Source organism: Trichechus manatus, unplaced genomic scaffold (assembly GCF_000243295.1).
Source record: "Trichechus manatus latirostris isolate Lorelei unplaced genomic scaffold, TriManLat1.0 scaffold00031, whole genome shotgun sequence".
In the NCBI taxonomy this organism is placed as follows: domain Eukaryota; kingdom Metazoa; phylum Chordata; class Mammalia; order Sirenia; family Trichechidae; genus Trichechus; species Trichechus manatus.
Window position 1 is genome coordinate 22,292,537 of NW_004443967.1, and position 14,965 is coordinate 22,307,501.

Genomic DNA, 14,965 nt, shown 5'->3' on the forward strand with positions numbered 1-14,965 from the left:
AAAGGGGGCTGGGGGGGCGGGACCGAGGGTCTGCGGGACGGAACGAAAGTCGGGGTCGGGGGCGAGGGAGGCGGGGGCGTACGAGGGTCTCGAAATCCGAGGCTGTGTGCACACCGGCGGCTGGAGGAAGCCCTTCCGGCTGCTGAGCCGGCAGAGGACATGCAGGCGGAGCTGCCGCCCACGCTGCACGCCGACCCTCCCCGCTCCTCCCCCTCTCTGCTCCCGGAATACTTATTAGCCAGTATTATGGAAGAATCTGGAAGACTTCTCCCTGGGGCACCTGACCAGCCCAAGGGGGAAGACCTAGAGGTACAACCGGGGTTCCTCAACCAACAGCTCCCGCCCCTAGAGCACCTTGGAGTCAACCTCGGATTTGACAAGCCCAGGTGGTGCAATGGTTAAGCACTTGGCTGCTAACCGAAAGGTTGGCGATTGGATCCCACCAGCGAGGGAGAAAAGACGTGGTGATCTTTTCTAGGAACCCCTATGGGGCAGTTCTACTCGGTTCTATAGGGTCGCTGTGAGTCGGAATCGACTGGATGGCAACTTTTTTTATCTTCAGTTAAGAGAGGGTATTGCACCCATGAAGCAAGGATAGATTGTTGTTTTTCTCTAAAAAGAGACATTCGTAGAAGAAAGCACACTTAGGAATTAAGCACTATTAAGCAGAAAATTAAAAACTCAGTGGAAAATTTGGAAGTTAAAGCTGAAAGAAATCTCTCAGAAAGCAGAGCAAAAAGATAAAGAAATGGAAAATAGGAAGACAACTCAAGGGCCAGTCTAGAGTGTCTAACATCCTAAAGTAGGGATTCCAGAAAGAGGCAACACCACACCAGGGAGAAACCATTGGTAGAAATAACCGATCATTTTCCAGGCTGGAAAGACAGGAGGTATCATGAGGGCCTGTTGAGTGCCCAACACAGTGAGTGAAAATAGTACAGTACCACAGTAAGGCACATTGCTGTGAAATTTAAAGAGAAGATCCTAAAAGCTCCCAGGGAGGAAACACAGGGCCACATATAAAGAAAGGGCTGGAGAACAGAATGGTTTTGAATTTCTAAACAGCTCTACCGGAAGAGAGGAGCTCTAGGAGCACCGCGTGGGAAATTCTGGGGGAAAACGTTTCTAATCTAGAAACATTCGATTCCTAGGCAAATTACAAATCAAGTGTGAAGCAAAATAAAGACATTTTTATTTTTAGGATTGCAGTATCTTAAAATAATGACCTCCCACACACCTCTTAAATAGGAGTGTGTATTCCACCAAAACATGAGAGTCAATCCAGAAAAAGGAGCACGTGGTTTGGGGAAAGGAGCTCCAGCACAGAAGACGAGTCTCAGTGGTGGAGAGGGAAAAGCTTGGGGCCTCTCCAGACCAGAGGAACGTCAGGGGTCTGTGGCCATGGACTGCAGGGCCCCCAGCCCCTGCCCCTCTCCTCCAGAGATGGCCAGAGAGAAAATCCAGGAGCCACGGCCTTGACTGGTGAGGGCCAGAGGGTACAGTGTCCTGCCGAGACTGCTCCTAATGTGGTGGCACAGGGACCTTGACGACCTTTTTAATAGATGACTGGTCAGAGCCTCCTGACCCAAGGGCCGAAGAGTGGATAGAGGACTTCTCCAGACGCCATCATGCTGGGACACACTGTGAACGTCAGCAGGGTGACCGGAGGGTGCAGGCTAGAGGGTGCTCCCACTGGGGGAGATGCAGGTGTGGCTGGTGGAGTTAGGGCGTGGGAGATGGTTCTCCATTTACCTTGTTGTCTTGAACTCTGTACTCTGTGTATTACGCTCTACGTATATGATCCACAGTCAATACTCATGGAAGCAGCAGTGAGGAAATCAAATGACATATTGCATTGGGCAAATCTGCTGCAAAAGACCTCTTTAAAATCTTAAAAAGCAAAGATGTCAGTTTGAGGACTAAGATGCGCCAGACCCAAGCCATGATGTTTTCAATGGCCTCATATGCATGCGAAAGCTGGACTATGAATAAGGAAGAATAAAGAACTGATGACTTGGAATTACAGTGTTGGCAAAGAATATTGAATATACCATGGACTGCCAGAAGAAGGAATAAATCTGTCTTGGAAGAAGTGCAGCCAGAATGCTCCTTAGAAGCAAGGATGGTGAGAAATGTCCCATGTACTTTGCACATGTTATCAGGAGGGACCAGTCCCTGGAGAAGGACATCATGCTTGGTAAAGTAGAGGCTCAGTGAAAAAGAGGAAGACCCTCAACAAGATGATTGACACAGTGACTGCAACAATGGGCTCAAACATAGCACGATTATGAGCATGGCGCAGGACCAGGCAGCGTTTAGTTCTGTTGTACATAGGGTAGCTATGAGTTGGAGCCGACCAGAGGGCACCTAACAACATATGTAGACATGTGACTACACACGTGCACACATACCTACCGTACATACATACACACAGCTGCGTGCTGCATGGGCTGTATCTCACAAACCCCCTTTGGACGCGTTAAGCCCTCCTTGGTCCTACCCCTGAAATGCCAGCACCCACTAGACTTCGAAGCGTGAGTGGGCCTCTCATGGAAGTTTGAGCACTCTCTCGTACCCTGATCCTCCGGCGGAAAAGGTCCGAACGTGAAGGCTCACATTATCTGAGCCAGCCTGTGGGGCAGGAGGGTGACGCCTGCGCCGCCGCCTTACAGCCGCGTCTCAAGTTTCCTGTGGACAAGACACTGCCGCCGGCCCGACTCCCCCCGGCGTGGGGGACCCTCGCCCACCCCGTGCGGCAGCAGTGGCTGTGGGGCCTGCACCGAGCCCGCCGTCCTGCTCAGGATGACGGTGCGGACCCCACGGACCCGGTCCAGGCTCGCCCTAGTCCTTCCGGGCGGGCCGCCCCGCACCCTCCCAACTGGCCGTCTTTCGGCTGCGGCGGGAGCCGGCGGGGAAGGGCCGGTGTCTGGGGCCTCCGCCACCATCCTGGGCGTAACTGGGATTCCACGGGGCACGCTTGGAGCCCAGCGAGGCTGTCTCGGGGTCTCGTGCCGCATTACCCACTCCCACCTCCGGCCCCCTCCCCAGGCGTCCAGCCAACCCATTCGCCCCGCCCCCGCCGCCTCGCGCTCCTGCGTCCCCGCCCCGAGCCCCAGGGCCCGCCTTCGGTCCCGGGCCCGCGCGCGCTCGGCGGGCACTAGAACTCGGGGGGTGACCCGCGGGGACTCACGCGGACCGCACGGGACGGCGCAATGGAGTCGAGTAGCCGCTACGCAGAGTCGCCGGGCCGGGGCCCGCGGGTGCTGGTGGTAGGCGGCGGCATCGCGGGGCTGGGCGCCGCGCAGAGGCTCTGCCATCACCGGGCCTTCCCGCACCTGCGGGTCCTGGAGGCCACCGCCCGCGCCGGGGGCCGCATCCGCTCGGAGCGCAAATTCGGTAACGGCCCTTTACTGGAGCCCCTTCCCGGGACCTCTCCCCGGAGCCCCTTTCCGGAACCCCATCCCGGAGCCCCTACCCAGAACGCACCCGGCGCCGCTCGAGCTTGGCCGGCCTGCGGGCTCGGCCTGCGCCTTAGTGTGAACTGGCCTTGGAGCTGACCTGGGCCCCAGTGTAAACCCTAGTCCCGCGCCCACTTAATCAGGGGGAGTTTACGGGGCCCCGAAACTCAGCAGCACTCCCTCCAAAGTTAGCCAGGCCTATGGGGAAGGGAACCTCCCGCTCTGCACAGAATAAGCCCTGTTCTGCCCCCCACCCCGCGCAATCCCCCGGGCCCCTCTCAGGCAGCCCCTCTGCCCCCAGGCGTCCCTGCAAGTAACCTCCCAGGCAGGTGCAGGCCAGCCCCCCTCCAGGGGTCCCCCTTAAACCGAGTCTGACGGCCTGCCCCAGACTGTGTGGGACTCGCTGGACTGGAGCATAGGATAGAGCAGGGTGGGTGTGGTCTGGAGAGGGCTCAGGGGCACCTTCCTGGGGAGAGGACCTCATGCGGTGCCCTTGTCCCCTCCTAGGTGGCGTAGTGGAAATCGGTGCCCATTGGATCCATGGACCCTCCCAAGGCAACCCTGTTTTCCAGCTGGCCGCGGAATACGGGCTGCTGGGGGAGAAGGAGATGTCCGAGGAAAACCAGCTGGTGGAGTTGGGGGTCCACTTGGGCCTGCCCTCTGTGTCATATGCCAGCTCTGGACAGAGCGTGAGCCTCGAGCTGGTGGCAGATACGGCCAATCTGTTCTATACTCTGCTGGACCAGACCCGCGAGTTCCTGCATGTGGCCGAGACCCCGGTCCCCAGCGTTGGGGAGTACCTAAAGCAGGAGATCAGCCGGCACATGGCCAACTGGACAGAGGACAAAGAGACCAAGAAGCTTAAGCTAGCTGTCCTCAACACCCACTTCAACCTGGAGTGCTGTGTGAGCGGCACCCACAGCCTGGACCTGCTTGCCCTCGGGCCTTTTGGGGAGTACACCATGCTGCCAGGGCTGGACTGTACCTTCCGGGAGTATGTGCATGCCCCCCCCCCGTTGCCTGCCCCCCAGGTCCCCCTTGCCCTAGCTGTCTCCGTGTAGCCAGGGCTACCTCCCCTGCTGGTCTGACCCGCTGGCCTTGGGAGGCAGAGTTGGGCAGGAAGGCTGTTTGCCCCCTCTGTTTCCCTGGTTTTCCTCATTTGGGAAACAGAAAAAGTTATTTTGAAGAGAAAGGGATTAAAAGAAGGAAGGATGTAACTCTTTCTTCCTTCCACATTTACTGAGACCTCTCATGCGCCGAGTGCTGTGGGAGGGGCTTCGCCTACAGAAATGGCCAGACACGCCCCCTCCCCTGAGACAGGTGGCTGCCCCCAGGCGTGTGAGAGACTTTCCCCAGTGGACTCTCCGCTGGGCTGTCCCATATCGTATGTCCCTTGGTGTGTCGAACTGGACCCTCCGTCATCCCGAGGCTCCCAAGCAGGGGGCTGGGTGTTTGCGGCTTGCGAACCTTGTTCTTTCAGGATCTTTGCCTTCGTGAGCTCCTTTAATCCTCCCATTAGCCTGAGAGGCAGGTATTAACATTCCTGCAGTGTGCACAGAAAACCACAGCTTAGGCCAGCAGCAGGAGTGGGGTGTGTGAGGCCGACTCCAGGTCCGCTCTCCTGTATCTCTGCACCCCCATCCCGGCAGAGTCATACGCTGTGTGGGTCAGGAGGAAACTCAGTGGCTTCCTCTGAGAAGGTAGTTCTCGCCTTTGAGACTGTTTAAGAGTCTAGGGTTTATTTCAGGCAGACCCACCCCCGTCCAGAGACGAGCTCTCTCAGCACTAATGGCACTCATGTCCCCTAGGGGCTACGAAGGACTCACGAGCTGCATAGTGGCCTCCTTGCCGAAGGACATCCTGGTTTTCAACAAGCCTGTGAAGACGATTCACTGGGGTGGATCCTTCCAGGAGGAGACGCTTCCTGGGGAGACCTTTCCTGTGTCGGTGGAGTGTGAGGATGGGGATCGCTTCCCAGCCCACCACGTCATCCTCACTGTGCCCTTAGGTAAGGCCGAGCCTCGTCCTCATGTGTGCAGTCCACATTCACACCCCAGGTGCTGCTGGCCCCAGCCTTGTCCTGTGTCAGGGTTGTCTCGGGGGTATTTGCTTTGCTAGTGAGCTCACACTTTCACCTGAAGAATTTCCTGATAGACCTGTAACCCATTGCTGTTGAGTTGATCCCGACTCACGGGGAACCCATGTGTGTCAGAGTAGAACTGTACTCCATAGGGTTTTCAGTGGCTGATTTTTCAGAAATAGGTCACCAGGCCTTTCTTCTGAGGTACCTCTGGGTGGACTCAAACCTCCAACCTTTTGGTTAGTAGCTAAGCACATTAACCATTTGCACCACCCAGGGAGAACTTCCAGGTAGACAGAAGTAGTATAGTATAGGGACTGTGTGCTTTAGGTATGAGAGAGGATGCAAGCACTGTCCGCTTTGCCCATTTGGTGGTAAGTGGAAAGGGTCAGGCTGCCTTCCGAGGGTAGCCAGCTTTGCTCTCTTGGTGACGGGATAAGATTGTTAAAAGTCAGGTGTCAAGGTTAGCTCTGGTGTTAATCTGCGGATGGAGTTCCAGATACAGTCCTATTTAATTCCAGGTGTGCTGCGTTAGATGGAAGTCTTGAAGTTGTTTTAAACTTTGGTAAAACATGGAATTGATAGACTAGCAGCTGCTGCCTGCTGACCACTGGCTCCGTTGGGGGGTCACGTTGGTGTGACCCCTGCCTTAGCTGATCTTCTCCCCGCACTGTCCCCCCTTGACAAATGCAGACATTTCAGCGAAGCAGTTAAGAGAATTAATTGCCCAGGTTTACCAAACTAGCAAGTGCCAGAGCCGACATTGGAATCTCGGTTTGGCCGAAGGGTGAAGAATGAAGAGTTGCCACCTGCGGGGTGATCTGTGTTCCGGTCGGATGGGTTATGCGTTACAGACAGGCTCAGTGTGCTGCTCTTCTCACAGACGGAGTCACACTGGGCGTCTCATCCTGATCCTGGTTTGCTTTGCTTCTTTGCTTAGTACGTTTTTTGTCATTGTTTCCAGGTTAGCACATAGAGGTCTGTCATAGTCTTTTTTTTTTTTTTAATTTTTAACGTCAGTGGTTTTGTTGATTTATTCATTCGCTCGCTCATTTTTGCAATATGTGGTTATTGAGCCTCTGCCAAATGCTAATATTAGGGATATAATCAGTACATACATTGTTTCGGCTGTGTTGAAATTGTTGGAGCCAAGTCATATACCACATTTGTCTTCTTACAGCCTCATAGTGTCCTCTTGTATGTTTATGTTGTTATTTAATAACTGTTGATGGAAATTTACGCCCTTTTCATTTTTCTATTTCACACAACGCTTTTTGTGTACATTTAAAAACACTTGTGTGAATATACCTGTAGGATCAATTCCTGTAGTGAAAAGTGCTATGTCAAAGCCTGGACAAATGGGACTGCTTTCGAAGGAGGGTGTCCGAGTACCCACTCCCCACATCCTCACAGCCTCTCGATGGTCTCTGCTTCATTTTCTGTCAGGATGTTCATTCTTTTCTTACTGACTTGCGAGAGCTATTTCTACCTTATGGAAGTTGGCTTATTATCACACGGGCTACAAATATTTCATCCTGATTTGTTGTTTGCTAAATTTATTTATTTTTGCTGTGTAGATTAATTTTTATGTAGCCTCTAGGTAAAACCTGTATATGTAACTGGTATTCCAGACTGACTCTTGCCTGGGGAGGCTTACAGAGGCTGAGAGACAGAAGGCTCCAGATTGAGAAAACTGGCCCTACAGACCAGTTTGGGTTGGGTGGTGTTCACTGTCCCCGCCTGACCAGTGGTGGCCACAGTGCCTGTGGTGTCCCTTCACCACAGTGCTGGTCATCAGGCCATCCTCATTTCTGCCTGGTGTGGGTCATGGGGTCGGTTGAATGAGTGGGTGGTCTTTGAAGGAGGGTGTGGCTTTGGTGTCTCGCGTCCCTGACAGCCACTTTCTCTGACTCCTTGGACTGGACATGGGGGTAGAGTTCATGTTGATGATTGAATCCAGCTTAAGAGATTCGTGTGTGTGAGTCAAGTCCAATTGTGAATTCCAGGTTTTCTTAAAGAACATCTGGACACCTTCTTTCAGCCGCCGCTACCCCCTGAGAAGGCAGAAGCAATCAGGAAAATGGGCTTTGGGACCAACAATAAAGTCTTCCTGGAGTTTGAGGAGCCCTTCTGGGAGCCAGACTGCAAGTACATGCAGGTGGTGTGGGAGGGCTCGTCACCACTTGAGGAAGCTGTGCCTGAACCACAAGACACCTGGGTCAGGAAGCTTTGTGGCTTTTTGGTCCTGCCCTCCTTTGGGTACGTACGCTTCCTAAGTTTTTTTGTGGGCATGGCAGGTGTGACCCTAAGTGTGGGCAGAGGCATTACGCCTTTACTAGAGGGCCCAAAAGTGTGGTGATTCATCGCAGTGTGTTTCTGGAGGGTTCCATGTGTGGGGAGCCCAGGATCACCCCAAGGCCCTGGTAACAGGCACCCGGGCTCGAACCCCCTGATGAGACACATGGAAGATTTCCACATGCAGCTGGTTGGGGTCTCAGGACCTAGAATGTGCTCGTAGATGGGAAGGTATGTTCGGTCAATAAGAACGTATTTATTGAGACTGTCGGAAGCTGGGCGTTGTAGGTTAAGAAGATATCTGAAACATGGGTCTGTTCATAACTGGGGGCAGTACTTAAACACGATGTGATAATTGAACAAAACATCTGTGATTGTCAAGGTTGTGTGTCAGCTTGGCTGGACCATGATTCTCAGTGGTTTGGCAGTTGTGATGTAGTTTGGCAGTCTTATGATGTTGCGATCACTTCCATGATGAGATGTGATATAATGTGATCACCTCCACGATAAGATCTGCTGTCAGTAGCCAGTCAGTTGAAAGGGAGTTTCCTTGGGCATGTGGCTTGCATCGAATATAAGTGGACATTCTGGCAAGGTTCGTGGGCTTTTGCTCACTCTGGATCCTGCAGCTGGCTCCTGTTCATCTGACCTCCGGCTCTTGGGACTTCTGCTAGCAACTTACTTGCCGTCTTGCCTGCCAATCTTGGGATACGTTGATCTTCGCAGCCTGTGAGCAACAGCCCTGCTCTCTGACCTACCGATCTTGGGTTCACCAGCCCCTGCAGCTATGTGAATTAGGAGAAGCCTCTATCCTGACCCACAGGCTTGGGATGTTCCAGTATCTTCAACCGCCTGAGCCATTTCCTTGATATAAATCTCTCTCTATTTATATGCTTTATGGGTGTCATGGATTGAATTGCGTCCCCCAAAAATATGTGTCAGCTTGGTTAGGCCGTGATTCCCAGTATTGTGTGGTTGTCTTCCATTTTGTGATTGTAATTTTTCTATGTGTTGTAAATCCTAACCCTGGCTATGGTTAAGGAGGCAAGATTAGATTATGTTAAAGAGGATTAGGGTGGGATTGTAACACCCTTACTAAGGTCACATCCCTGATCCAGTGTAAAGGGAGTTTCCCTGGGGTGTAGCCTATACCACCTTTTATCTTATAAGAGATGAAAGGAAAGGGAGCAGAGAGTGGGGCACCTCATACCACCAAGGAAGCAGCGCCAGGAGCAGAGTGCGTCCTTTGGACCGGAGGTTCCTGAGCTGAGAAGCTTCCAGACCAAGGGAAGATTGATGACAAGGATCTTCCTCCAGAGCTGACAGAGTAAGAAAGATTTTCCCTAGAGCTGATGCCCTGAATTTGGATTTGTAGCCTATTAGACTGTGAGAAAATAAATTTCTCTTTGTTAAAGCCATCCACTTGTGGTATTTCTGTTATAGCAGCACTAGATAACTAAGACAACTCGTTTTGCTTCTCTAGAGAACCCAGCCTAAAGACAGCATCCTTCTACATGATGGAATTATAGATCCATGAGTAAAGTGCTAAATTGCACGGCCCAGTCATTCAGTACAGTAGCATATGTGGCTTTAGGTGCTGATTTAGAAAACGATGCCATGACTGATTTGGGGATGGACAGATTGATATTTCTGGCAAGACTAAAAAACAAAGTCAGCATATAGGGATTGGAAGTGGCTAGTTCAGCTGGCAACTCAAACCATCACACAAGTGCTTGTCTTCAGGGCAACCATTGCCCTTTATATGCAGTACAAGTGCTCAGTGGTATTTCTCATTTCATCATGTACTCAAGATATAATAAAATTAATAATCTTTACTGCTTCATCGAGGACATTATCTCTAGTGAATTTGGCTTTTTCTTTTTAACTGCATATGTGTGGCAGTGGAGAACACAGTACCTGTGAGCATGGCTTGGGGCCACTGCCTCGATTCTGCTAGGGGCATCAGTTTTTCCCATGCTGCTCTTGCTCTTCAGTGCAAATGTCAACACCGTGGAATCCACAAACACTGTCTTAGGGTTATGAGGATGGTTCTGGCCTCACAGACCCCTGACGGGGTGTCTTAGATATCTAGTGCTGCTATAACAGAAATACCACAAGTGGATGGCTTTAACAAACAGACGTTTATTCTCTCACAGTCCGGTAGGCTACAAGACCAAATTCAGGGTGTAGCTCCAGGGGAAGGCCTTCTCTCTCTGTCGACTCTGGAGGAAGGTCCTTGTCATCAGTCTTCCTGTGGTCTAGGAGCTTCTCAGCATAGGGGCCCCGGGTCTAAAGGACATGCTGTGCTCCTGGTGCTGCTTTCTGGGTGGTATGAGGTCCTCATGTCTTTCTGCTCCCTTCTCTCTTTCACATCTCAAAAGAGATTGGCCTAAGACACAATCTAATCTTGTAGATCTCATCAACATAATTGCTGCTATTCTATCTCATTAACATCATAGTGATAGTATTTATAACAAATAGGAAAATCACATCAGATGACAAAATGGTGGACAGTCACACAGTACTGGGAATCATGGCCTAGCCAAATTGATACACGTATTTTTGGGGGAATCCCCAGAATTTGGGGCTGCACTTGAGAACCACTGACCGACATTCTGTCTGTCTTTGTTGTCAGGGAGCCCTCGGAAAAGTTGCTGGCTCCTTCTCAGCCTTCTCTCATGGCCTTTCTCCCCACAGCTCCATTCACGTCCTCTGTGGGTTCATTGCTGGACTGGAGTCTGAGTTTATGGAGACTCTGTCTGATGAGGATGTGCTCCAGTCTCTCACTCAGGTCCTTCGGAGGATGACAGGTACTGACCCCACTGCAGAGCTACTGCCCTGTGCTTGCTGATGGCTGGTCTCCAAATGGGAACTAAACTGTTCAGAACCGAGAGGAGCTAAATGTGGCTCTCTGAATCTCCAGGGGAAGTCCTTCCTTGTAACAGTGGAGTCAGCACCAGTCCTTGTCTCCAAGGAACTGATATTACTCTGCAAACCCTTTCTGCTTCCTTTTTCCAAAATCTGCAACCAAAGTAAGTGCAGTTGTCCTCAGCCAGGTTTGCAAAGTGCTAATGTCACGGCCACACGGTCAGTCAGGTTCCCCCCTCTGCTGGCCATAGTGTGTAGGTGGTGGTTCCCATTAGCATGCACTACTTGTTCGTGTGTCTGGAGTTTAGCTAAGCAGATGTGACAGGCAGAGCCTCTTTCTAGTACCCTCTGTGGCTTGGTTTTCTTCCCTGGTTGTGTCTTTCATTTTGGAAACAGCTTAGTCTTTAGAGAAAAACAGATTGCAAGCATGCGGGTGGGAATGTGGTATTAACGGGCTTGTCTCTGTGGTTTAGGGAACCCACAGCTCCCTGCACCCAGGAGTGTGCTGCGGTCTCGTTGGCACAGTGCCCCGTACACCCGGGGCTCCTACAGCTACGTGGCTGTGGGCAGCACTGGGGATGACATTGACCTGCTGGCTCAGCCCCTCCCTGCAGATGGTGTGGACGCCCAGGTAGGAAGACACCCTGATCCTGCAAACTGGAACAGGCCCCAGGAGGGGGTGGTGAGGGAGCCACAGGGGGGCTGGGACCTGTGACTCAGGATCCAGTTTCTTTTTGAAATTAATACGTTTCAAAATATATTATCAGCATTATATGTGCACATGCTTAAAGAGCCAGAGAATTCACAGTGCTGGCTGACGAAACAAAACCAAGCCGAAATGAAAACCGAAACCCAGCAGGCCGGTGGGGGATACCCCTCCTCCCCAGAAGCACCCGCTCTTTTAGTGGATTCTTACTTCCCAGTTTACTGTATCTCTAAATAACATGTTCATACTGCCTCTTTTAAAAAACAACTTGATTGTAGAAAACTGCAAATGTGTACAGAGGTAGAGAGGACTTTGCGTCCCCTCAGCTTCCACTGTTGTCCGTTCACAGCGGCCCTATTCCGCCCGATCCACATCCTGCCTTACTGTTTTTAAGCGTATCCCATACATGATATTATTTCATCTGCAGACATTTCAGTGTGTATCTAAAAGATAAGGGCACCTTTTTTAAAACAAATGTTAACTATGATACTATCACACTTAAAAATTAACAATAATTCCTCAATATCATCTGATATTCAGTTGGTGCTCAATTTTCCAATTGTCTCATAATCTTTTCAATTTGCTTCTTTGCTAGTGTTACTTTTAGAATTTTTAGCTTTAGGCATTATTGACTGAGCTCCCAGTATGGAAGATAAGATTTTAGCTTTCTTCCTTCCTTTGCCCACCCCAGCTCCCAAGCACCCTCTTCCTCATCCTCCCAGATGTTTTGCAGACACTTGGGTACAGTCACTAGGCAGCGTTACATTGTCTCGCTTGTTCTGTAAACACTATTCACACTTGAACTGTGAGGGTGCAGAATTTTTTTCTTACCCATTTGTGTGTGTGTGGGTGGGATTGAGTGAGAGTGTGAGCAGGAGTGTGTGAGTGTGGGAGCATGTGTGATCATGAGCGTGTGTAATTGGCTTGTTTCTGTGTCCCCCTGCCCCTAGCTGTCTAAGTGCCTCTCACTTCATCTAGCTGCCTGTGTCGTGTCAGCTCCAGCTTCTTGAAGACACAGCTGGCACCTGGGTCAGCCCCGCCTGTAGCCCTCTGTGCCTTGTGCATGGCTCTCATCCTATGACCTTCTTCTGTCACCATTATCCTGGTGATTCCCTGTGCCTTGCTCCTCCTGCTCTGGACCCTGTTTCCTGTATTCCACATCAGCTTTCTTGGCTTCCTCCTTTGCCGGAGCATTTACCCCAGTGGCTTCCTGAGAAAGGGTGCATAGGAGGTAAAGTTTTAGAGACCTTGTATGTCTGAAAGCATCTTTTTTTCTACCCTTACACTTGACAGTGTTCTAGTCCTGATTGCTGCATAACAAACGACCCCAAACCTAGTGGTGGGACAGTCACTTTATTATGCTGACGGATTCTGTAGGCCAGAAATTCAGACAGTGCACAGTGGGGACAGCTTGTTTCTGCTCCATGATGTCTGGAGCTGGGAAGACTGGACCAGCAAGGGGTGACTCAGACCCTGAGGCCTGGAGCCATCTGCAACTCTTTCACTCGGTATCTGCGCTGGGGCTGAGTGTCTCAAAGGCTGGGACTGTGGCCTGGTGCGCCTACGCGTGAACTCTTGTGTGGCTTGAGCTTCCTCACAGCATGGTGGCCCTACATGGCAGCTTAGGCTCCAGCGCAGGTTCCTGTGGCATGGGAAGCTGCACTGCCTTCTGTGACCTCGCCTTGGAAGTCAGAAAGTGCCACTCTGCCTACTCGGTTGATGCAGCAGTCACCAGCCTGTCCAGATTCAAGTGGAGGGGTCATAGCCCCACCTTTCTGTGGGAGGAAACACACTACCGTCGAGTCAATTCTGACTCACAGCAACCTATAGGACAGAGTAGGACTGCCCTATAAAGTTTCCAAGGCTGTGATGTTTATGGAAGCAGACTGCCTCATCTTTCTCCCATGGAGCGACTGGTGGGTTCGAACCACCAACCGTTTGGTTAGCAGCCAAGCACTTAACCACTGTGCCACCAGGGCTCCTCTGTGGGAGGAGTGTCAATGAATTCACAGCCATTTACAAACTGCACATTGGGTGGAACATTCTAGCTTGTGAATCACATCCCTCAGAGGTTTGAAGGCGTTCTCCAGGGTGGCTGTTGGAAAGTCCAAAGCCTTTCGTTTCCTTCTTAGGTCATCTGGTTTTTTTCTTTAGTATCTTAGGAAGTTTGAAAGACAAAGTATTAAGCACCAACATTTACTGAGTGCTACCTACGAGTTTGACGCTGTTCTAACCACTGTATACATATTAACTCATTTATACATCTGTGCTTTGCCGCTGCACTCTGGAAGTTCACCATGAAAGACTTTCATCCTTTGCTGACCCCGTGGCCAACCCTTTCAGTGTAGAAACTCATGGTTGTCAACCTGGAAGTTCTCTTGAATTATCTGCTCTATCTCCTCCCCTCCAGTTTTTTTTTCTTTTCTCTCTTTCTGGGATTTTTATTATTTAGATGCAGGACTTCTTGACTGTTCCTCAAGTATGCATGTATTTTCCCTTCTATCTCTTTGGTTTTTTGCTGTACAACATCTTGCAAACCTTCTGCTGAGTTTTTCATTTTGCCACTGTGTTTAGTTTCCAAGAGCTCTTTCTTGTCTCTGAAATTCCCTCCGTGGTTGCTGTTTGTGGTAGTAGTCACACCTGGCTTTTGTTTTGTGCTCACACGGGGTGTGTGACTGAGTGAAGAACAAAACCACACTTACTGGCGTCACCTCTGCAGCCAGATGGGAAGGGCTGGTGGTCGTGTCTGCATTCTGACCCAGACCTTTTTTTGCAGCTCCAGATACTGTTTGCGGGGGAAGCCACACATCGGACGTTTTACTCGACCACGCACGGGGCGTTGCTGTCAGGGTGGAGGGAGGCTGACCGGCTTATTGGCCTGTGGCACACGGAGGCGCAGCTGTCCCAGCCTGAGCCCTGAGACCCTCCCAGTCTGCTCCTGCCATCCTTCCTCTGACAGAGGATGTTCAGCCCGGCTTGAGACGTGGGGATGTGGATGGATGGTTCTCCTCCTCCTTTGGTCTCCAGGGCTCACCTGCCCTCATGTCTCCTGTATCTCCTCGGAGTCCAGCCAGGGCTGAGCCGTAGCTGAGTGGGAAGTCTCCCAGAGACAGGCAACACGGTGCCATGCAGACAGTGCTGCTGCAGAGATAAAGGTGCTCACACCACCATGTCAGGGTTGCTGTCCTTTGTCCTCATCTTGATCCAGGCCCAGGCCCCACACTCATCCCAGCGCGCAGCCCCTCCCTCTGGCAACCGAGGGCACCTGAGAACTCCCACGCCCGCAGTCTGATGCGCAGGGTCTGGAGTCCCGGTCTGGCTCGCAGCCTCGCTGGGGGCCCAGCGCCACGCCCTCGGGACCGCCCACCCTGGACTGTTGGGCCGTAGGCCCTGGGGTTGCCCCTCATTTGACATCTCCCGTGCTTACCGAGTTCTTGTTGCCGGTGCCCATCACTGCGGCGGATGTGACGTCTTCCCCTTTGTTCCTGGGCAGGTGCTGATGGGACCGCTGTGTGGGAGGCTGGGCAGGTGCTGATGGGACCGCTGTGTGGGAGGCTG

The 14,965-nt window shown here is 51.8% G+C and overlaps 1 protein-coding gene across 2 annotated transcripts; it reads left to right on the forward strand.

The window, feature by feature from the left end:
* Nucleotides 1–3,204: 3,204 nt before the first annotated feature.
* Nucleotides 3,205–14,426, forward strand: PAOX (polyamine oxidase). Of its 2 annotated transcripts, XM_004374999.2 has the most exons (7): nt 3,205–3,396; nt 3,966–4,452; nt 5,267–5,466; nt 7,545–7,797; nt 10,531–10,643; nt 11,175–11,332; nt 14,184–14,426. In XM_004374999.2, the coding sequence occupies exons 1-7, from the start codon at nt 3,213–3,215 to the stop codon at nt 14,325–14,327; spliced, it is 1,539 nt and encodes a 512-aa protein (XP_004375056.1). In that variant the 5' UTR covers nt 3,205–3,212; the 3' UTR covers nt 14,328–14,426. The 2 variants fall into 2 exon arrangements, with proteins under 2 accessions (XP_004375056.1, XP_023585678.1); XM_023729910.1 differs by lacking the exon at nt 11,175–11,332 and having other exon boundaries at nt 14,184–14,272.
* Nucleotides 14,427–14,965: the final 539 nt, after the last annotated feature.

Coding starts and splice junctions, on each gene's coding strand:
- PAOX (XM_004374999.2), top strand. CDS start 3,213: ATGGAGTCGAGTAGCCGCTACGCAGAGTCGCCGGGCCGGGGCCCGCGG. Junction 5,467..7,544: donor CATCCTCACTGTGCCCTTAG/GTAAGGCCGAGC, acceptor TGTGAATTCCAG/GTTTTCTTAAAGAACATCTG. Junction 7,798..10,530: donor TTGGTCCTGCCCTCCTTTGG/GTACGTACGCTT, acceptor TTCTCCCCACAG/CTCCATTCACGTCCTCTGTG.